Source organism: Hibiscus syriacus, unplaced genomic scaffold (genome assembly GCF_006381635.1).
Source record: "Hibiscus syriacus cultivar Baekdansim isolate YM2019G1 unplaced genomic scaffold, ASM638163v2 tig00111877_pilon, whole genome shotgun sequence".
In the NCBI taxonomy this organism is placed as follows: domain Eukaryota; kingdom Viridiplantae; phylum Streptophyta; class Magnoliopsida; order Malvales; family Malvaceae; genus Hibiscus; species Hibiscus syriacus.
The window spans coordinates 604,380-628,560 of record NW_024063208.1 but is presented as its reverse complement, the minus strand read 5'-3'; the positions used below and the strand labels follow the sequence as shown (position 1 = coordinate 628,560).

Here is a 24,181-nt window from a genome sequence, read left to right as displayed (position 1 = left end):
TGATTTTAGGGATGATTCTTGATGGTCGGATTGGGTCGAGATTTTTCTTTAAAAACGGATTTGGTGGAACCTTTTCAAAGTCGAGTTCGGGTCAAATTTCGAGTGAAGGGATCCAATATTTGGGTCGGAATCAGGTTGGCCAAAAATCTGACCCAACCCGATCCATTTTCATCCTTACTTGTGTGCTATGTCAATAACTAAAAAAAATTATAAATATTAAATAAAAAAGTTAAATATAATATTATTTAATGGACTTAATTAGGAGAATATTGTAATTGAGATCTAGTGATAAGTAGGAGTTCATTCGTTAATTTAGTTCGATGATTTAAATTATAAAATCAACAATATGTTATTACTCATGTGGCATATGAGTTTGTATAAAAAGGGTAAATTTCTCATATACCATTAGACTTTAGACAATATGTCATTTATATCACTAAACTTATAGCATTAAACTTTGATTTTAGCTTCAATTTACTATTAAGTCATTCAATTTTCTTGGCATGATGACGTGGATAGTCTTTATGTCACTGCGATTACGTTGATAAAATGATGTCATTTTGACGCGACTATTCTCAAAACGACATCGTTTTTAAGAATTGAACTTTATGAGTATATATATTTTGTCACTAAACTTAAAAAATGTTTAATTTTAAGCATTGATATTTTTTATTGTCGTTGGTAGCCAATCATCGCCCTTCATCATTTGCCATTCATGACAAGATCAAAATCAAAATTTTCACATTTCACTCCTATTTCTTCTCATTTGATTGATTTTTTCACAAAACCTACTCAAAATAGATAAAAAATCATATAGAGTTTAGATGTGTTAATACTCTAATCTCCTCTAATGGTAGTCAGACGAGACTAGTCTTGAGGTATGTTGTTCATCTACTAAAAATAATGTTTCTTATCGTTCGGATTTTTGAATAAATACCCTAAAATGCTCAAATATGAGAAAGTCCCCGAAGCCTAAAAATGATAATTTTTTGTTTAATCTCATTGATTTTGAGTGGGTTTTATAGATAACAAATCCTAAAAGAAGAAAGAGTGGTGAAATGCAAATATTTTGATATCAGTCTTGTCACAGCTGGTGACTGATGAGGGGCAATGTTTCACTATTAGCGACAACTGAAAAAGTATGGGGCATAAAAGTGAACTTTTTAGAAGTTTAGTAAAAAAAAATAATACACCCCTAAAGTTCAGTGCCTAAAATGATATCATTTAATGCATCAATAAACTCACCAAACAATGTTGTTTTGTCCATACCATTGCGCCATTTTAATATTAACAGTCTGATAATATAGTTGAAGTCAAAATCAAAGTTAAGTGATATAAATTGAACAATTAAAAATCCAATAATATAACTAAAAATAAAATCACAATAAAAAATAATTCTCTCAAACCCTAGCCCCTTCCTTTTTCTCTCAATCTAGTTTTCTTCCAATATTTTTGTGCCACTTTCATCTTTCTCTTTGATCTTTGTTTAGCTGGTGACGACACTAATTTTAATGTTGGTTGTCGACCGTCGGAGAATATTAGTTCTCTTATTTTTTATATTATATCTTTATGTTTTTTATTGTCTTTTTAATTTTGAATAAGTATCTATGTCCTTGTGACATGAATTTTCTTTGCTTTTGTGGCATGATATTCCTCTGCTCTTGTGGCACGATCCTCATATTTTTCGGTACACTTTTTCGCATACCTTTGCGGTCGTTTTGGTTCTCGCAGAAAAACCATCACGACATTTATTTTTTTTAATTAGTTAGTCTGTGGTCATGTATAGTCAGATCACCTCTTTTGGTAAAAAGGTTGTTTGTCGATGGAATCAGAATTGTGTAGCGAAGCAGCCTGTCAGATTATTTGGTTCGCTCTCCACTTCTTTATTACTTCATCAAGTGTTTCATTCGATAGAGACAAGGAGTTTGTACGAAGGTTATTGAATTTTGATATTGATCGTCATTCTCCATGGAAGTTTTTAATTTTCTTCGAATTTTTAGGTTTATTATTTACTTTTGTTTGAGTATTTTAGTGACTCTTTTTTCTGATGCGTTGTAATCTTGATTTCTTCAATTATTAATAAGATCCAATTGTGATTGTTCAAAAAAAAAACAATATAAATGATATCATTTAGATTCCCATAATATCTCATGTATTTTATCTAAAATATTAGAATAAAATCTTAATTAACATTATATTCCGAATTTATTCAAGATAATTTGAAATCTTTATCAACAACGTACCAAATCAATAAAGATTTAGCGGCGGATACTAAAATGAAACAAAAACTAAACTTTAGATATTATTTTGAAAAAAGTAAAAGTTTAGATACTCAAATGGGCTAAAACTGATAGTTTAGGTACTAAACACGTAATTTTCCTTTATTATATACTCATGGTATCTTTATTCTTACGGCCATTGTTTTGAAAATCGGACCGGATCGACCGGGTCAACCGAAAACCGTTGCCTAGTCCGGTTCAAACTAAACCGGTTGAACTGCTACTAGTGAATCGGCCAGAACCGTTGAACCGTTCGAACCGGACCGGCTGAAAACGAAAAAAACGGGGAAAAATCACGAACTAAAAATTATCAAGTTCAACTCGAACTCGAAATATAATATTGAAACTTGAATTAGAAAAGGCTTGAACTCAAAAAAAATTAGAAGCTCGATTGAAGCCTAAAATTCGAGCTTGATTGAAGTGAAAGAATAGTTCACTCTATGCTCACCAAAAGGCTCCATGATTTTGAATGTCAAATTACCTCTATTATTTATAGAAATTAGTTGAGATGCTCTTCTATGTTTCTTAACCATGTGAGATTATTTTTTTTTTAAATTAAACCAAACAATATCATTTTGTTATGATTTTTTTAGCTCCAAATTTATTTTTTAATTATAGTTATATAATTATATTTATTATTTAATATGTTTTACCTTAAATATTATATTGTAGTTAATTTGAATCATTTTGTTTCACTTGATTTTATGGTTTTTAACTCATATATGTTATGACTTGCTTTGAATATGACTTGTGATATACAAAATTATTTTTTATTAAATATTTTTGGTATTTTTATTTAATTTTTTAAATAATTATGACGTCGTCCGGTTCTTCCGACCGATTGAACCGGTTCGATCGGTTAAACCAATAAATCGATAACATGACCGGTTCGCTAACCGGTCCGATTCTAAAAATCATGCTTACAGCATGTCCGAGTTCAATGTTTCCTAGATGGCTTTAGACGGTTCATCATCTTCCCCCATCTGCATTCTTCACGTGCTCTATAAGCCTCTCTCGCTCTCACCTTTTTCCATCTGCATCTGCCCTCTGCACCTTTGTTTTATATTTCTTTTCTTTTTCGGAGAAAACAATCTTATCCACGGCCAACCCTCCATGTTCCTGTCTGGTCTCCTCTTCTAAGAGACACTTTCTATACATCTTCTGAAGATCAGTTTTGTTCGTTGGGTTGAAAAAGAAAGTTTTCAATTTCCTTTTTTCTTTATAAAGTTTTCTCCTTTTTTTGTTTATGGAAAACAATAAGCAAGCTACTGGCTCTTCATCGACTTTGCATCATCTCCTTGCTCCCAAGGACACTTCTTCTTCTTCTTCATCATCTACAACAAGTGCGATTCTTGGGAGTATTTTCCCACCTCCTCCCAAGGTAAAATTACTGTTTATTTATTTATTATACTTGTTGATGTTCGATTACAGTTCATTTTTTTTATTTGATCGAAGAACTGACGGGTAATAATATTATTTCTTTCTCTTTTTTTCAGGTGCCTGGAAGCGATTCCAATCAGTCCGGAATTGGGGGTTCATGGGATAATCATCATGGTAAATTTGCAAATCCGGGTTCAGTCTTGTTTAAGATAATTTCCCAATGTTCCATTTTATGTTGGTTCTTGCAGAACATAATGTGAATTTTGCACATGTTTTTGTGTCGGATCGTGCCGCTGATGGAAAGGGGCAAAGCAGTGGCACAACTAACAAAGACAACAACTCATCTTTTTATCATAACGAAACGGTGGAGCCTAGCTACCTCAGCTCATCTATCTACTATGGTGGCCAAGAAAATTATTCTCCAGGGAACAAAACCCTTTGTGCACCCCACTACGTAAGTATAATAATAGGATAAATCATGTATTTAGTCACCAAAGTATTTATTTTTCCAAATTAATACTTAATATTATGTTTTAGTTTCATTTTGATCACTCGCTGTTGAAAAATAAACATAACTGCTAAATGACAATTTTTTTCAATGGCAATGCGGCATTATATTATGATATCACATCAGTATGGCCGCTAATTTTTTAATGGTGGGTGACCAAAACGTAACATCAGGTATGATTCAAAAAAAATACTTGAGTGACCAAGAATTGTTGGATGAGTAAATACATATTTTACCCATAATAATATTGATACACAAGTACGAAAGTAAAATTTTATGTGCCAAATTTGTAAAAAATACAAATTCTTTTAGATTTAGAAATTAGATTTAGAAATTGAGGAGGTACAAAATTATTTCATCAATAAAAATACAAAGAAAATATGTAAATTACATGGGAATTTGAAACTTTGAGACACCCCTCGAATCATCCATGGACACAGAACCAATATTCCTTACTTGATACCACTTGATATGCCAAATTTGAGAGGATATCGTCTTCTATATCGACAGTTCAAAAAGGATGGGGAAGATGATGATCCAAATGGGAACAACTCTAGTGGTGCTTCAAGAGGTAATTGGTGGCAAGGTATCGAATTAACGACATCTATGTTACTCGAACTCTTCATTTTTTCCCCGAAGTATCCATGTAAGATGGAATGGTTCTTTAATCAATTATTCTCTTTGGTTGAGCAGGCTCACTGTACTACTAACATCTCAGTCAAGAACAATGCTGTAAGGTATAAATATAAGAGATCTGAGAAATTTCATCTGATATAGCTCTGATTAGGTCATAATTTTGAATCATTTCGCAGGAAAACTGCAGCCTGATCAACCTTATTACTATGGAGAAATAAGCTGGTAGATAGCTAGCAGATGCTTAGAAGCTTATGTGTGTGTGTAGGTATCTAAATTCAAAGTGTTTGTGGAATCTTGTTCTTCTACTTTTATTTTCAGTAACTTCTAAATACTGAATGATGCTATGTGGGAATTTTTCCCACATGGGAATCTATTAATGACTATTTGTTGACATATGTATTGATTTTTTTGGCTTATAGATTTTTCAAATAGTATAGAGTGATTATAAAGTAATATTCATTTAAAATTTTCTTAACAATTTATAATACAAACACATATGCTCGAATTCAGAACTTCTAAGAAGAATAGCATTCACTTTTGTAAAAGTCAAATATTTCGTATTAACAATTATTTTTAAAATTGATGGAAAGAAGAAAATTTAAATTATGATATTAATTATTTTTAAAATGATTTCGTTGTATTATATATGATCAAATGACTTTCAATCATTTGACATGAACGCTTAAATATCTACAAAGATAACATACTTGAATTCAAAACTTCTAAAAATAAATCTCATTAATCATTATGTCAATTTTATTTTTAAAATTTATCATGACATCTCTCTATTTCATTATATCAATTTTATTTTTAACATTTATTATGACATCTCTCTATTTCAGTGATAACTGCCATCCAAGACTAGTTTTCTCTTGATAGTGTAGTGTCGAATTTGGTCAACGCTAAACTGAAACTTCAATATCTGATAACGTAGTTTCGGTACTACGATCTCATAATGTATTTTTGACTAATAGTTATATTCTCTGTTATTATCCTACTAGGGCCTAGTAGTATTCAATCGAGTCGAGTCAAAAAATTTAAGTTTTTCGAGTTGATGAATAGTATTTTACAACTCGAACATAACTTGAAATTTTTTTGAGTCGAGTCGAGTTTAAGAAAATCGAGTTGAGTTATTTGTGTTTCTGTGCTAATTTTATTATAATTATTTATAATATTATGGCAATGATTTTGAGAGTAAAATATTAATGAGAGTATAAATGAGTCAAGAAATTGATGAGATAAAAGAATTTGCAAACAATTGTAGTCAAAAGATCAAATTGAGTAAAATGCAAAGTTATGGGACTAAATAAAAAAAAGAGTACATTTTTAGTAAAAAATAACAATTGGAGTTACATAGATATTGTATTGTGGTATATGAGCATGTGGTTCAAATTTGGTGAAAAGGGGACTTAAAATAAATCACAAATTGAATAAATAAGGATATTATGAAAAATCGAAGGACTAAATTAAAAAATAAAAAAAATTATCAAAAAGAGAATTTTAAGTTCACATGTATTCTACTATGATTTAGGAGCATGTGTCGGACTTAAAATAAATGACGAATTAAAGAAATAAGGAGATTATGAAAAATTGAAGGACTAAATTGAAAAATAAAAAAATTGTTATCAAAAAGAGGAATTGAAAGTGCACATGTATTCTATTATGTTTTAGGAGCATGTGGTTCAAATTTGATAAAAAAATAGACTTAAAATGAAGGATGGATTGAAGAAATAATGAAATCAGAGACTAACTCGTAAAACTGTCAAAACACTTATTCAATTTTTCGATTTTTTGAGTAACTTGAAAATTTAAAATTTCAACTTGACTCGAACTCGAAAACTGAATTTATAATTCGAGATGACTCGAATAACTCGGCTCGAATAACATGAATTTTTTTTTAATGAGCTGAATTTTGTTCAAACATATCTATCAGTTCAATAATCGACATATTATAATTATGATTTTGAATTTACCTTTTAAATCGCATAAAATTATTTGAATTCGAATAAATAATTTAAAAAAAGTAGTAAAAGCCTATTAGGAAAGAATAATGGCAAGTTAATTTTGCAACAAACGAAAAACATAAATTAATCAATTATATAAAATATTTCCATATGCTTTGATCTATCATATAAACAACAACAACAACAACAACAACAAAACCCTATTCCCATATGCAATGGGATAAGGGGAGGTAGGGTAGTAGGCTACCCCCAACGCCAGGTTGAGAGCAGCTTATGTGGAAGACCTCCGACAGTCAGATAATTTAAAATAAAGATAAAATGCAATGCATGTGTATATAAATAAATAAATACATAGTTGAAAAGTCTTCATATGCAGTCTTCATATGCACATCTGTAATGGGAAGTAAATCCCTGCAAATAAATCCCTACATAAAACTCTGTGCATATAGAAAGCAACGTAAGACCTGACTAAATTTAAAAAGAGGAAACATGAAGAGAAGGATACACTCAACGATAGCAGGCTACGTGAAGGAATGAAGTCAAATGGATTAAAACCTAAACTAAGGTAACACTACTCCGCTACCCTAGTTCTAAGCCTTCATAAATTCCAATGAATGAAACGTATAAAAAGTAGAAGTCATGAAAATTACTACAAAGGTATTAAAAAGAAGACAGAGATGATACACCCTATGGATGTGACCCACACTACTCGGCTACTCTGGTCTTAAGTCTCCATACTTTCCTATCAGAGGTCATGTCCTCGGTAAGGGCTAAATCCTTCAAATAAGATCTCAAGCAGTCTTCCCACTTCCGCCTTGGTCATCCTCACCTTCTGGCACCGTTGACTGTAATCGACTCTACCCTCCTTACCGCATCCGACGGTTGTCGTCGAAGGACATGCCCAAACCACCATAATATTTCCTCCCTCAATTTTTTGGATACGTGCACCACCCCCAAGGACATCCTAATAGCAGAGTTTGGTGTCATGTCCCACAGAGTCCTACCACATGCCCATCAAAGCATTCTCATTTCTGCGGCCTCTATTCTCCTTACGTGATCCTTCTTGATTGCCCAACATTCTGATCCATATAGCAGTGCTGGTCTTATTGCCATTCTATAAAATTTTCCCTTAAGCTTTAGAGGCACCTTCTTGTCACACAAAACTCCAGTTGCAGCCCTCCACTTTAGCCATCCCGCCTTTATACGGTGTGTAACGTCGTCATCTACACCCACATCTTTATGTATCATAGACCCTAGGTACTTGAAACAATCCTTTGAGAGGTCTTCCAGATATAAGCAGATGGGATTCATCTCGTTTCCAAGGTCTTCCAGATCGTATCGCAGGGAACGCTATCATACTCCTTCTCAAGGTAATAAATGTCATGTGAAGATCTCTATTTTTTCCCTATATTTCTCCATAAGTCGTCGAAGTAGATGAATCGCCTCCATAGTAGACCTGTCTGATATAAAGCCAAATTGGTTTTCAGAAACCCTAGTAACCTATCTCAACCTAGCCTCTACCACCCTTTCCCATAGCTTCATGGTATGGCTGAGTAGTTTAATACCTCTGTAGTTTCCACAATGTTGGGGATCTCCTTTATTCTTATAGATTGGTATCACCGTAGACTCTCTCCACTCCTCTGGCATCTTAGCAGTCTCTAAAATAATATTAAAGATGTTGGTCAACCACTTAACTCCCTCTTCTCCTAGGGCCAACCACACAGTGATAGGAATTTGATCTGGACCGACAACTTTGTCCCTCCCCATCTTTCTAAGAGCCATTTTGACTTCCTCAAACCCAATCCTACTTGTAGGGCAGTCATTGGTCGTAGTATGACGGTCGGCTGACCCATCAACAATACTATATCTACAGGGAGAGGCACCGTCATTAAATAAGCCAAAGAAGTAACTACCCCAAACCCTCTTAATTTCATGATCTTTCACTAAAAGAACACCATTGTTATCCTTAATAAACTTAATGCTACCTAGATCCTTTTTCCTATTCTCCCTGGATTTTGCAAGCTTAAAAATATCATTTTGTCTGGCGAGAATGAAAGTTAAATATTCCGTATTAACAATTCCTTCACATTTTATATAATATATATATATATATATATAATTGATTTATGAAAATTAATTTTTATAATAATTGTCCTTTAGTGTAATATATATTATATAAAATTAATTGTATTTAAATAAAATATTTTTAAATATATATATATATTAATGGAAGAAGAAGTCAAAATTGTTGTGCCACCATCACCGTCGCTATCACCCCTTATAAAAGTTTAGGAGGTTGAGGAGGTTCATCACTCGCTTATAAAGAATGACTCAATAGAAAACCTAAATAGACCCAGTGCACAATCGTTTTAATTTTATATCTATTTTCCTTTTAATCCTTTTTTTCTTTACAAATTTTTTTCATATTATAATATTATTTAATGTTGATATATCATAACATCGTTATAAAAATAATAGGGTACTGACAAAGAAAATTTAATCTAAAAAAGTTTAATTACGTAAGTTTAGCCATCAAATTATTTTTAAAAAAAAGTTTAATTACGAAAGTAAAGAATAAAGTATAAAAATGTTCTTGTGATTATAAGGTGTTGTTTTGTTGAGTTATCCGACAAATTAAAAGTTACAAAATAATCTCTGATCATATGATGCCATCTTTTTTATCCCCTAACTATTAAAAATTATAAAATGGTCACTCAACTATTTCTATATACTAAACTCATCCTTTTAGGTTAAAAAATTAACGGTCATTTGGAATAAAAGTTAAAATGTTGACTGAAATATGATAAATCATATTTTAATGATGTCTACTAGTATTGTTGTTGCTTTCAAGCACTGGCTCGATGACATAATATAAACGGAGAATCAAAACATAAAATTACAACTCACACAATTCTAGGATTGTATTGTATCATATTCCGATCAATAAATTAAGTGATTATTTTATAACTTTTAAAAGTTGGGAGAGTCGTCACCGTCGCCATCACCCCTTACAAAAGTTTCGGAGGTTGAGGAGTTTCATCACTCGCTTATAAGGAATGACTCAGAGAGAGACCTAAATAGACCCAATGCACAATCTTTTTAAATTTTATATTTATTTTTCTTTTAATTCTTTTTTGTTTACGAATTTTATCATATTAAAATATTATTTAATGATGATATATCATAACATCGTTATAAAAATAACAGGGTAGTGACAAAGAAAATTTAATATAAAAACTTGAGCCATCAAATTATTTTTTTTAAAAAAAGTTTAATTATGAAAGTAAAGAATAAAGTATAAAAATGTTCTTCTGATTATAAGGTGTTGTTTTGTTGAGTCATCCGATAAATTAAAAGTTACAAAATGATCTCCCAAAGTAAATCATGAATTGAATATAAAGTTAAAACATGATCCGTTTATTAAAATTTAATTAATTTACTTCAGATTAATAACTTAAAGAAAATAAATAAAATAAAATAAGTAGTTAAACTTATAAGAACCAAAATAATTAGAACAAAAACTTAAAGGGTTAATAAACCAAAATAAAAAATTATAAACATTAAATAATACATGTACTAAAATGAAAATAATCCAAAAATAAAATTTAGAACTAAAGTGCAACAAATCAAAAACTTGAAGGATAAATCACAATTAAACCAAAATAAAACAATGACTAAAATGATATATTTACAAACATCATAGCCAAATAATAATATCAAAGATACACAAATACATTAAATCAATGACTAATATATAATATTTATAAATATTATGCGCAAAGTCAAATATTAACATTACATGTAATAATGTCGAGTTATGCACATGAAGATAACATACAATATTAATTAAAAGTTGCCTTGTACCTAATTTATATATCAAAATGAATAAAACTATATATGTAATTTATAAACAATCAAAAACTAATAATAACTAAATATTTTTAAGAAAATATACATACACATTCTAATAATAACATACAAAAGAAATAAACATTAAATATATACATGCGTAAATAAAATATAATATATACATACGATTTAATTTAAACATATCATTATTATTATTATATTATTCAATAACACATAAATTTGACTAGGTTTAATGCAATATTTTATATTTCAAACCTGTACAAACAATAGTAATTAACTTTGGGAACTAACTAACAAAGATAAATGAATTTGGAGACATCCACGTGGTAAGCAAATAAATCTAAGGTTAAAACCATAAATTAAAAAAAAAACAAAAGTCATAAAACACTAAATGGAGTGGCCACCCACGTGGGTTTGATTAACCCCCAATTTTAGTCTTAGAATATTAAACAATTATTTTCATATTACTAACCCAATTCCCACTTTATTTTTCTTGTTCCTGGTTCCCTTCTCTGTTGCTCTCAATCCCTTCCTTTTTCTTGTACTCTTTCTTTCTCCAAACCGATTACCATGCACTAGTAAGGTAAGCTAAACTAAACTTAATACCTAGTAAATCGTTCTCTTTATTTTCTTTTCAAACCGGAAGCTCCAAGGTCCTTCACACCATGTACCTACCGGCTTTATTCTCTCTTCACAGTCACCAAAACGACCGAGCAAGCCTAGACCTAGCCAAGAGATCTCTTCTATTCTAATGGTCTTGATTCCAACGAGGACACCCATAACATAGTAACCCTAAAACCCTCTCAATCGACCTCTAAATGACCAAAACCAGTCCCTAGACCTCTCAAAGCCAAACCACAACTGCTCGTCTCACGGCCAAGGTAAGTTCTCTCTATCTCGCTCTTTTCCGTTTCGATTCAAAAGAAAATTTATTTACCAAGACTAACATCAATTCTTCTTCTCAGAACCCGAACAGTGATGGAGTCAATGAGACTTCACTGGGACTCGCACAACTCAGGTAAATTAACCCAAATCCCCCTTTTTTATTATTATCTTATATTGACCTACTTATTTTGCTTATGATCGAACATGCGTTGATTTCTTTGGATTAATGACTGTAATAAATAACAGATTGTTCTACTGCTAATTTGGGTTTGAAAAAAAAATAAAGCAACATATACTGGAAATTGAAAACAAAACTAGGAATACCTCAAAATGCTTTTATTGCTTTCAAATGGAGGGATAGAATATTTCCCCTGTTTACAATTGTTTCTTTTTCGAAGAAAAATAAACCCCCTCTCTCTATTACCAGTATTTTGAATATGATCATGATTTTTCCTCGAATCTGAGCTTTTTTCCTTTCCCTCCCCCTACACTGATTTTCCCCTTGCCCATTTATAGTTGTTGAGTAGTGTTCGTTCCACTAATATTTGAATAATAGGTAGGGCAGTATATTCATTTTACCGATTTGATTTGTTTAAATAAATGCTTAATGGACGCTCCACTGATTTGGTGTTTGTTTTGTGGTTTTTGACGCATGCAATGACAACACATGGTGGCTCGATGGAAGCTGAAAGTTTGGTAACCGGCTCGAGCGTGTGGCAGTGGCCTGATCTGAGTAGATCTGGATCCGAGTCAAATCTGGATCTGAACTTGGGCTCCAACTGAGTTGGATTCTGGCATGTTGGATTGACTTGTAATGGGATACTGGTTTTGTACTTGGGTAACCTACACAAATGTAAAATTATTTAATTAATAATAATAATAATTAAAACCCGAACAAAAATGGGTGTCTACAGTATTGTCTTTGCTTTCAAGCACTGGCTCGAAGACATAATATAAACGGAGAATCGATCCATAAAATTACAACTCAAACGGTTTTAGGACTATATTTTATCATATTCCAGTCAATAGGTTAGGTGATTATTTTGTAACTTTTAATAGTTGGGAGAGCTATCACCGTCGTCATCACCCCTTATAAAAGTTTCAGAGGTTGAGGAGTTTCATCACTCGCTTATAAGGAATGACTCAGAGAGAGACCTAAATAGACCCAATGCACAATCTTTTTAAATTTTATATTTATTTTTCTTTTAATTCTTTTTTGTTTACGAATTTTATCATATTAAAATATTATTTAATGATGATATCATAACATCGTTATAAAAATAATAGGGTAGTGACAAAGATAATTTAATATAAAAACTTGAGCCATCAAATTAATTTTTTAAAAAAAAGTTTAATTATGAAAGTAAAGAATAAAGTATAAAAATGTTCTTCTGATTATAAGGTGTTGTTTTGTTGAGTCATCCGATAAATTAAAAGTTACAAAATGATCTCCCGATCATATGATGTCTTCTTTTTTATCCCCCGAATATTAAAAATTACAAAATGGTCAATAGACTATTTATATATTCTAAACTCATCCTTTTCGGTTAAAAAATTAATGATCATCTAGAATAAAAGTTAAAATGTTGACTAAAATATGATAAAATCATATTTTAATGATGTTTACTAGAACTGTTGTTGCTTTAAGCACTGGCTCGATGACATGATATAAACGGAGAATCGATCCATAAAATTACATCTCAAACTATTCTAGGACTATATTTTATCATATTCCGATCAATATGTTAGGTGATTATTTTGTAACTTTTAATAGTTAGGAGAGTCGATCCATAAAATATTGACTGAAATATGATAAAATTATATTTTAATGATGTCCAATTCAGACAATCGTCAATTTTCTAATGGAAAAGGACGAGTTTGAAATATATGAATAGTTAGGTGACGATTTTGTAACTTTTAATAGTTAGGAGACTCAACAAAGCAGTGCACTATAATTAGGGGACTATTTTATAATTTTTAATTGTTGAAGGTCTCAATAAAGCATTACCCTATAGTCAAGGGACTATTTGTGTACTTTACCCTAAAGTAAAAGTGATGCAATTTGTAGTTTACCTCGTAAATATTGACTAAATTAATTAAAATCAACTTTAGTTGACTAAATTCTAAATACACAAAAAATATATGGATTTTGGGTATATTTGAATCTTTTATGTTTTTGAGATTTGATTTCACCCAGCCTAGACTATTATATAGCTGCAAAAATCCTGATGTTTGAGCACTTCAAACTCAACACCCCTTAAGTAATAATCCTGAAATTAGATGAAAAATGATGGATCCCCACGTTCTCTTCTACCCCATCCCATCACAAGGTCATATGAACCCCATGATCAAGCTCGTTAAACTTTCAGCCCTCACCGGTATCAGAATAACCTTCCTCAACACCCATCAGAACCATGAATGCCTCCTTAAGTTCACCAATATGACTTCCCACTTTTCAAGATACTCTGCGGTTTCGAGCTCAAGAGTCAGGACCATAACAGATGGCCCCCTCAAAATCATCCCAGGTCTGGACATTGGTTCCCGAAGCTGTTTGAAGATGCCCTGGAGATGAAAATCAAACAGAGCTTGAGAGATATGCTTTTGGATAGCAGCCCGCCGGTGGATTGCATGATCGTTGATGCGTTTCTCGGCTTTGCTCTTGATGTTGCATGGGAGCTTGGTATCCCCATCTTTTGTTTCCAAACCAGCAATCCTTGTTGTTTTTGGACATCTTATTCTATCCCTGATATAGTCTGTAACATCCTCAATATCGGGTTAATGACTAAATTATAAAACTTTAAAATTTGGTGATTAAAATAAAATAATTGAATAGTTTGATGATTTATGTAGAAATATTTCCTGGAAGTTGTTAGCAATTATTAAAGGAATTAAAGGGCAACATGGTTATTTGACATGAAAGATTTTTATTTCCCTTATAAGATAAAGGAAACACACGTGGAATCCATTTTGGAGGAAATAAGTTTCCACACAATTCTCTCATCATCTTCTTCTTCTTCTTCTTCTTCTTCTTCTTCTTCATACAAGAGAGAGAGCCAAAAAAATGTGAGTTTTCTGATTTCTTGATTGTTTGTTGATTTTAAGAGTGGGTTTTGATCCTTAGGTGATACTTAAGCTTAAGGAAAGCTTAAGTTGTCTTAAAATCAAAAGACGAAGAAGTTATGAAAGATTAAAGAGAATGGGTTTTTAAGTGAATTTCTGGAAAAGAGTTTATAAGTTGAATTTGAAACTAAATTTGACTTGTCATCAACATAATTAAGAGATATGAAGTGATAGAATTGGATTTAGAACATGTTAAAAATTGGGTATGATTCTTGAAGTTCATAAATAGGAGAGGATATTAAGGTTAAAGATGAGACAAATGGATGTAAATGAGTTTAAGAGTGTGCATGTGAGTTAAGGATATGAAAGGGGTTGAAATATGGCACAATTAAGTTATAAAGAAGTAATTTTTGTGCATAAATGGGAATTCTGGACTAGTGTGCATCGGTACACATTCAACATGTGCCGATGCATCAAGGGTAAATTTCCAGAAATTATTCAGTGTGTATCGATACACACAGGCATGCATTGATGCAAGGGAATTTCGAAGCTATTTTGGGTACCGATGCACCCATAGTGCATCGATACACCCCTAAAGGAAAAATGGAATTTTTTGTTCATTAAACTAGTTTAAGATATTCCATCAAGTTATAAGGTTTAGGCTTTTGATAATCGTCTCGGAAATTATGTTTATATAGATATTGAGCCTAAACAAGTTCTGGAACAATCAAAGAATTAGGATCAAATCAAAGCAAGCAAGGCTAAGGTGAGTGCAATTTAATTTGTACTTATGTTATTGAATAAACATTAGCTTGTGATGAGCCAGTGACGGAGTTACTATGATAAGAAATAACTCCTAAAATGTTATTGTATATGACACGATTTACACGATTTACATGATTACATGTATATGTGATATGTTTGACATGTTATTTTATGTGTTGTGTGATATATATATATATATATATATATATGAGCATAAGTAAACAAGACATGACATATATGCTTACATAAAACATGAGAAGTGGTATAAGATATATGATATGATCTATGTGATTACATGCAAAGTGATATGAACTATGTGACATATGAATGTGAAATAAGCTATATGATAAGGACATAGAGAATGAAATGAATACGTGGTAATGAGAATATACGATAAAGTCATATGATAAAAAATCAATGATTACACGTACATGTGATACGTGATAGAAAAGAAGAGATGTGTGTTTATAAGAGAAATGATATGAATAAGTGATGTGAATATGTGAATTGTCATAAATGATAATGCCCATGTTATGTGATATGAGAGCTAGGGGTATAGTTGGCATGCCAATGGTCGAGGGTTACCTATGTTCTTCGGGACATATGGACTGTTTACCTATGTTCTTCGAGACATATGAATTGATTACCTAGTTTATCCGAAATCTATGGATTGGTCCTTCGGGACATTTATACGAGCTGTGACGACAGCATAATTGTGCACAACCTCAATGTACTCACATACCTTAAGTTCTCAGAAGTGTACATTAGCTTTAAAGAGAGTAAATAAATCAATTGATATGATACAAGGTGTGCTCTGTTGTGAAATGATATATATGTTCCATAGTATGTATAGAACTATTCAATATATACTTATATGATAAAAAGGAATTAGTGATAGAAATATAAGTACTGATAAGCATATTAATGGGCTTACAAAAGGTATGAAAAGTGTTTGCATTATCATATGTTATTATACGGTTATTATTTATACTGAATCATATGTGACATGATTTAATTCATAGATTGCATGTTTATATTTATAACAAATGCATCATTATTATGTTTATGCCTCACTAAGTCTATGACTTAGCGTGTAAGTGATTTACACGTAGGTACTGAGAAGCAGGAGGATCAAAGCTAAGTTCAAAGTAACAACATATCTCTACTCAAAGATCAGATCAAAAAGTAAATTATACAGTATGTATTGTTATATGATAAATAGGTTGGCATGTAAACAAAGTCCTTAAATTAAGTATGTGTGCTCTGGTCAAGTTTTGGAACATTTTAAACATATTTGTGTAAATGGTAATTGTATAGTGATGTAAGTTTAATTTTTATGAGTTTTATATAATTTGAGCTAAAGTTATTGTCGCAGTGCATAGGTACACTATAGCTGTGCATCGATACACAATTTTTATTCGATGTTTTTGTGCATCGATACACTATACCAGTGCATCGGTACACAGTAGCACTGTTCATGGAACTGTTCATTATTGTTTATGATATTGTTCATACCGTATATTATTGTTCATAAAAACGTTTTTTCCTTAAATTTTTATAATGAAACATAATATAATAGTATATTATGGTATTTTCTTAATATAAGTTCAAATATTATGTTATTTTGTAAGAATATTGTTTTAAAAAGTCAATGTGAAATCTCAAACTCGTATCCGGGTCGGGTACGAGTTGGGGGTATTACATGGTCCAAGCTGGGGAACTTCCTATCAAAGGTAATTCATTTTTCGAGTTAGAATGGTCATTTTGGCCTTTTCTTTTTAGCATTTTAACCCCTAATATTTTAATTTCTGGTTAAAATGGTTCTTGTCGAATAGAAAGCATTAATTGACTAATGATCAACACATATTACTAACAAACACGGAGTCAGGCCATGATTCCAACTCAAGGGGGACAAAGTGTAATTAATCATAAAAATAAGGGGGCAAAATTAAAATTTGGAGCCCTAAATTAATATTTTCCCATATATTTTTTAAATAATAAAAAAATGTGGGGACGGTAGCCCTCGGGACAAAGGGTAATTCCGTTCTTGATTACTAACATGACATTTACACATGTACTAAATTGTTTGGCATGAGACATGCCGCATTATCACATTGTCTGACGTGGCATAAGCCACATCATCAATTTTGAGTAACATGTCACATACTACTTATCACTTTGGATGATGTGGTACATATTATATCAAGAACTAAGTATATTTGGAAATGTATAAAAATAATGTGTTAATCCTTTGTCAATTAATAATTTTCATCTAATATATAAGTTATTTTGACTAAAAGCTAAACTGTGGGGAGTAAAATACTTTAAAAAAGAATAAGGATCAATTCTAACAAACATTATAGGCTAATTTTAGCATTAAGTCTGGGTTGAACGTTTTTGTAATGGCAATCATTGCAGGAAGTGAAGACATGGACCGGTTGATAACGACAGTACCAGGCATGGAAACTCACTTTCGATGGCGAGATCTTCCCAGCTACTGCAGAGCAACTGACGTGAAAGATCCGTTCATCAAACTCATCGTTAAACAGATGCGAAAGAGCGGTCAAGCCAATGCCTTGATACTAAACACAGCCGAGGAACACGACGGACCTATCCTATACCACATACGTACCCAATGCCCTAACGTATAAGCCATTGGACCTATAAATGCTCAGTTAAAGTCCAGACATGGAGAATCATACGATCACTTCTCGAATACCCTTTTGGAAGAAGATAATAGCTGCATCTCTTGGCTCGATAAGCAACCGAATCGATCTGTTACCTATGCATGTTTCGGTAGCCTGACAAGCATGTCGAGGGAGCAACTTATAGAGCTATACTATCCCAGATACGCACCAAATGCCCTAATGTCTACGCCATCGGACCCATCAATGCTCAGTTAAGCACCAGACTCAACGCAAAATATGGAGAACCACACGATCACTTTTTGAATACCCTTTGGGAAGAAGATAGAAGCTACATTTCCTGGCTTGATAAGCAACCGAATCGATCTGTTGTCTACGCAAGAGATTTGGTATGGACTTGTTAACAGTAAATCCAAGTTGTTCATTGTAAGGCCATATTCCGTAATAGGAAAAGATGATGAAGGGGGGATGTCGTAAAGGAACTTTTTGACAAGACTAAGGATCGAGGCTATATTGTTGACTGGGCACTACAAGAGGCAGTGTATACGAAGGATGTTTGTGATCGGAAGATGGTGTAGAAGATGGTGAACGATGTGATGGTGGATTAAAAGGAGTTCGCGAAATCGGCAGCTGAAATGGCTAAGCTTATCAATCAATCTGTTAATATCGTGGGTCTTCCTATAGTAATTTGGACCGTCTAATTGAAGACGTTAGAGAAAAGAGCTCGAAAACTCGGCCAAAAATGATAGTTTCCTAAGAACGGAACTTTACATATGTGGCAAGCAAGTTCCGACATGCTCATTCAAATTCGAGTAACATAGTTTTTCAAAGAAACAAGAATTACCCGATCTGCAGAGATAATTTGTGTTTTATATAGTATTGTTCAAAGAGACAACTATGCAATGGGGAGTTTTCAGACTTCAACCAGTGTGAAAGCAACAAAAGAATAAACAATAGCTTCATGAGAATTTTGAAACTAACACAAGAACCATTATGAAAAAGCAGAGGAAAATAAACATCCAGTGATGAATATGTGAATCGCGCCTCCGCACTTGTAACCAATAGGTCGATCGGCTATGCTGCAGCGTTTTGGAATGGTCACGGAAATTTCAGGCCTGACTCCGGCATCGTATGAAGTACGAGAAAACAAAACAGCGCAAAGGCAGGCTGGATTCTTGACCTTTTTCTCCGTTTCTCCGATGCAGTACAGGGATACTTGTCAACAACTTGAACTCAAACAAAGGCATTTCTCGACAATGTATACTGAAATAAATGGCCAAATAAATTGGAACTCGACCAAAAACAATGGACGTGGAACTATAGAATATCAGACAAGCCTTTTCTTAGCTGCAGTACCTACTCCTCCAGAACATCGATTTCGAGTTATCCGACTATCAAGTCACCAAGTCCCTCTTCCCCAGTAATTTTCAACTCCTTAAACTACAAACTCATTTCCCAGTTCATCTATGAAACCAAATACAGACCCCAGCAATTCGACAAACACGACTCACTGTTCAGAAACATAGAGCTTATCTACCCTAATCAAAAGCAATACAGTATCAAGCTACATTTTGTTTACAACATCATCATACAATAAAAAGAAACCCAGAAGATAAATATCAACAATATTCTCAAAAGTTTTCATCTTTATAGCCTTGGAATTCAATACACAGCAAAGCATACTAAAAAAACGTTGCAAATTAAGAAAATTAAAGCAACATTCTCAAAGTTTTGCTCCTAGAACATACAACACACGTAATTCACCCAATCTAACGAGTAAAAGCATAAAGTCCCACACAAACATAGATCAAAAGAGAAAGAGGGACCAAGATAACAAGAGGAACAACCGCCTCAAAAGCATGCCCACTCCCACAAGCCAGAGTTCCGACCTTGATCTGAACCACATTAATCAAAGCCAACATCAAAAACAAACAACCCGCAACCGACCCGGCACCGGAAACCACCATACCGGCCCGAAGCAACGTCTTGTTAACATCGACGCTTTCGAGAATCTCGGAGCCTCGGAAATTGATGTGGATGCTGAGGGAATGGGATTTGGAGAGCTTGATTGCTTGTTTGAGGGCCAAAGCTACGAGGCTGGAGAAGAGGAAAGAGCAGAAGGAGTAGACGTGGAATTTAATCAAATACTCGGCGATTTTCGAGTTGGGGAAACATTTGGTGCCTGCGTCTACGAGAGTGTTGCTGGAATCGTAGGGATTTCAGGCTAAGCCGATGAAGACGGCGAGTGTGAAGAGGAAGTTCACGTTGACGACGCTGTCTAAAGCGGTGACGTGGATGCTGGTCGTCATTTGATCGGAACAGCGAAGAGCTTCCAAACAAGAAGATTAGAAAAGTGTAGATCTTTGTTTTTGTGATATGGTGGTAGCTGTGAAACTTTTATGTCGTTTTCATTTTCAATATTTTCCCCGGAAAATGTGAAGAAAGGAAAAAGAAAAAGTTACGTAAGGAAGACGAATTATTTCCGCGAAAAAAAAAACAAAAACGCCGATGCCGAGGATCGAACCCGGTCAACTACGTGACAGGCGGTTTACTCACCACTATATCTAAACCTGTGTTATTTATTGTTCTTAATTTTAGTTTATATTGTTTTAAAACTACAGATCTCAAATTTCAACGTAGTAGGGAGACTAAAATCAGAATTATACCTTTTGTTTTGTTGATAACGCATGAAAGAAGTCAAATGCTGAAATAAGGATCTAACCTTTTAAAGATTACTTATATAAGGACCTAATCTTTCGAAATGGTCAAATAAGGGTTTATCAATTTTCAAATATGCTCAAATAAAGGCAGATCAGTAACGACTTATGACAGTTAAAATGGCCCATTACAAGGGCTTTTTTGGCCCAATAAGGATAACGGGTTTTTTATTTAGCCCATTAGGGCATCTCGGTTTATATTTTGGGATATATGACATTTTTTACAATATTATTAGAATTCGTCAAATCGAGGTGACGAGTTCAAATAAATTATAATTTTTTTATTAAAATCTATCACATCAAAGTAAAAAAATTAAAATAAAAAATATTTTTTGTTGGAACTCATCACCTCAACGTGATGAATTCTATGTCACTGTAAAAAATATCATAGATCACAAAATAAATTTTTACTTGTCGCTAAATAAAAAACCCATATTCCTTGGGCCAATTTTGCCGAAGAGAGAACGTGAACAATTCAATTACATTCAACGCTAACACACAACACTCAACTAGTCTGTATCGAATGCTCATCGATTCGAAACGGTACCAATATCACAACACCCTATGGAAAAACGTAGGTTGTTCTGTTCGGAAATACCAGCTGCTGATATTAACATACAAGAATGGAGGACACATCACTACTTACTACAGCCAGGAGTTTACTGTCCATTAACTAATCTATTTGTTCGTCTTCTTGTAAAGAATCTTCAAGTGACGGTATACCGCGGAGGATTCTGTGGCATTTTCATCCCGTTCTTGTATGCAGATGATTGTTTTGATATAACTTGATGACCCTTTTGATTCCCCCAGTTCTCTGTATGGTTAGTAGAGTTCTTTAGGATTGATGAACTATCCGAGGTGGGGTTACCACATCTCTTTGGTTTCGAATCAATTCCGAGATAATTAGTCAAGACCCTCTTCACTCCGAAGCCTCGGCAATGTGGCTTGATGATGATGTTGTTATTGTTGGCGTTGTTGCTGTTCTTGTTGTTCTCCTTGAGAAAAGGAGTTCTTTCTCCCCTCGCAGGGCTGATCAGCGGTCAGGTGAAAAGCTCGGTGTGGAGGTGATAGATGTTTTGAAGGGAGTGTTTAAGCCGGGTACCGAATACAGGATGGATACCATTTTGTGTGCAATTACACTAACCGTAGGAACCGACGACAGCTTATCCGAATGCTTCATTAAGTCATCAACGTATAACAAATTGTCGATCCGTGCAACAATGCTGTATGCAAGGCTTTCGAGAACTCTTGAATAGCTTTCAAGAATGGACTTCCCGACATCCTGCGAGTTCGAAGAAATAAGGTATAACTGAATAACATTCGAAGAGATGAAAGTGAAGTAGCTTTCAGATTCGAAATTTCGAACCTTGTTGAACTGGATTTTGCTGGTATCCAAGGTAGCTGGAGTCAAAGCCGGGAATCGTTGCTTCAAGCAAAGCAAGAGACTTTCAGATCTTTCTGCTAGAGACTCCCTCCGTCCCTCGTCCCTCGTCTCCATCAACCATAAGGTCCTTCACCATTTCCCATGATGATTTTGTAGTGGATCTATTCGGATTGATTGAGGGCTTCGGACGAGATCTTCGACGACACACATATATTGCGGCTTCGACACGGTTCGCAATCTCAAGGGCAACATGTTCCGAGGATAGATCAAGGAAATCAAGCAGACACACAGCTGAGAACTGATCCGAATTAATATATCTATAAATTAGGTCTCCTAGACAAGCTCTTCCATTCCGCAACAAAATTTCAAGCAAGATCAAGAAAGAACCTTTCGCCATTGTCCATCTACCTAGATGCAATTCGCGAACATAAGAAATAACAGGACGTCCCAACCTTCGTAAGAGTGTCCAAGTACGAGTCCGGAACTTCCATTTTCGATAGAGTAAAGCCATTGATAGCCATAGCAGCTTTCAATATTTGATTTGTGCACTTCCGGATGTGATTCAATTGCATTCTCGAATTATCACTAAGACCGCCAGCAGGCACACCACACGGGGCACAGGTAGCCACGACTTCTCCTCCTGGCGTTTCGATGTTTGCCGAAAGGAGGCCGAACCGTAGGCCTCCGGGGCTACAATCCCTTGATCAACATACCAGAACTCGGTGCTGGAGAAACTATCTAGTATATCCTGCACCAGAAAAGGCCAGCTCATAATAGTTAGAAAGATGAACTTCTCCCCCAAATCATGGCAACCACGAATCGAAAAACAACCATTGTTAGATCTTACCAGAAGCATGTTATCGAGTTTTCGAAGGGCCGCGAGATTAATGAAAATATCTGATCTAGGCCTGCAAGTCATCATCTACGAAAAATCAAAGAACAAACGGTTAAAATACAAAGAAACTCCTAATTGGTCTCTTATGTTGAATTCCATATCTAAAATCAGAAAAGCAGCTGAGTTTACCAATCAACAGGTTTACTCCTAATTGAATTTACCAATCAATAGCTGAATTTAGCAATTAGGAGGAGAGAGAGCAATTAGGAGGAGAGAGAATGCATTTGCTTAGAGGAGAGAGGTTGAGCAGAGAGATGATATGATTTTTGAACTGTCAAGACAGACGAAGAGATGGTCACGTGCCATGGGGTAACGTCTCTCTTTGAAAAGAAAGACGAACAAACAGAAGATTTCGCTTTCAGTTTTTTGAGCAGAGAAGACGTTCAGAATAATTCAATTGATAAAATCAGGAGAGAGTGGGTGTGCGTCACATTACCATGCTGTTTCGTCAGCAAGTTGGACTTTTAAGATCTAATCTCAATCACGAAAACCCCACATTTATTATTTTATTAAAAAAAACAAATTTAAACAATTAAAATACTCTTTAAATTATTCATATAGAATAATCGGTAAAAGTGTCCAGATAATACATATAGGAAAGTTTAATTCCTAAAATAATACAGTCGATTATTTCCCCATCTAGGGCATTCTTTACAGTACACGCTTAAAGACCCCAAGATTTTTTGGCTTCTTCAGGCTAAAATTTTGCATTGAGAAGTACATGGCGTCTTTAGTTAAAATAGGGTTGCTGCTGTATATGGAGGTGGCCACGAATTCTCGTCGTCTTCTTCTTTCTCTGGCATCACTGCTGCTGCATGGGGGGCATGAGATTCGTTATGGCATGCCCATGCAGAGTCATGCGTTGAGACCAATAATGCTTGGATGGGTATTGCTCGGCGTCTTTAGTTAATAGGGTGATAAGGGCATTCGATTTCTCGGCGTCTTCAGCTATGCATGGGGAATCTTTCGTTGCTGCTGCATGGGGATATCTCAGTGTCTTGCTCTTCCTCAGCATCTCTGTTGCTGCATGGGGGCCGAGAGCGTGAGATTCATTCTGCATGCGTTGAGACCAATAATGTGTTTACTCCCGACCATACCAATAATGCATTTGTTAGGGGTCTTCAACTGCAGGGGGCCGAAAATAATTAGACCAATAAATGGTGCAACGACTTATTATAAAATAGGGGTGGGGA

General features: G+C 33.9%; 1 protein-coding gene and 3 pseudogenes across 2 annotated transcripts; 2 read left to right on the top strand and 2 right to left on the bottom strand.

Annotated features, from left to right (window-relative positions):
* The first annotated feature begins 3,773 nt into the window (after positions 1-3,773).
* On the top strand, positions 3,774-4,908 carry LOC120172713. Of its 2 annotated transcripts, XR_005520991.1 has the most exons (4): positions 3,774-3,833; positions 3,908-4,113; positions 4,678-4,753; positions 4,861-4,908. XR_005520991.1 is itself a non-coding variant. In XM_039180111.1 (3 exons), exons 1-3 carry the CDS (start codon positions 3,880-3,882, stop codon positions 4,875-4,877), a joined length of 327 nt encoding a protein of 108 aa, XP_039036042.1. In that variant the 5' UTR covers positions 3,847-3,879; the 3' UTR covers positions 4,878-4,908. The 2 variants fall into 2 exon arrangements, 1 of the variants encoding a protein (XP_039036042.1); XM_039180111.1 differs by lacking the exon at positions 3,774-3,833 and having other exon boundaries at positions 3,847-4,113.
* An 8,904-nt stretch (positions 4,909-13,812) lies between these two features.
* LOC120172738 lies at positions 13,813-18,749 on the top strand (annotated as a pseudogene).
* An 822-nt stretch (positions 18,750-19,571) lies between these two features.
* On the bottom strand, positions 19,572-20,410 carry LOC120172665 (annotated as a pseudogene).
* An 882-nt stretch (positions 20,411-21,292) lies between these two features.
* Positions 21,293-23,225, bottom strand: LOC120172663 (annotated as a pseudogene).
* Positions 23,226-24,181: the final 956 nt, after the last annotated feature.

Bases quoted from the DNA above. Each gene is read 5' to 3' on its own strand.
- LOC120172713 (XM_039180111.1), top strand. From the start codon at position 3,880: ATGTTCCATTTTATGTTGGTTCTTGCAGAACATAATGTGAATTTTGCA. The intron at 4,114-4,677 runs GTAAGTATAATA...CTATATCGACAG, and splicing joins CCCTTTGTGCACCCCACTAC to TTCAAAAAGGATGGGGAAGA.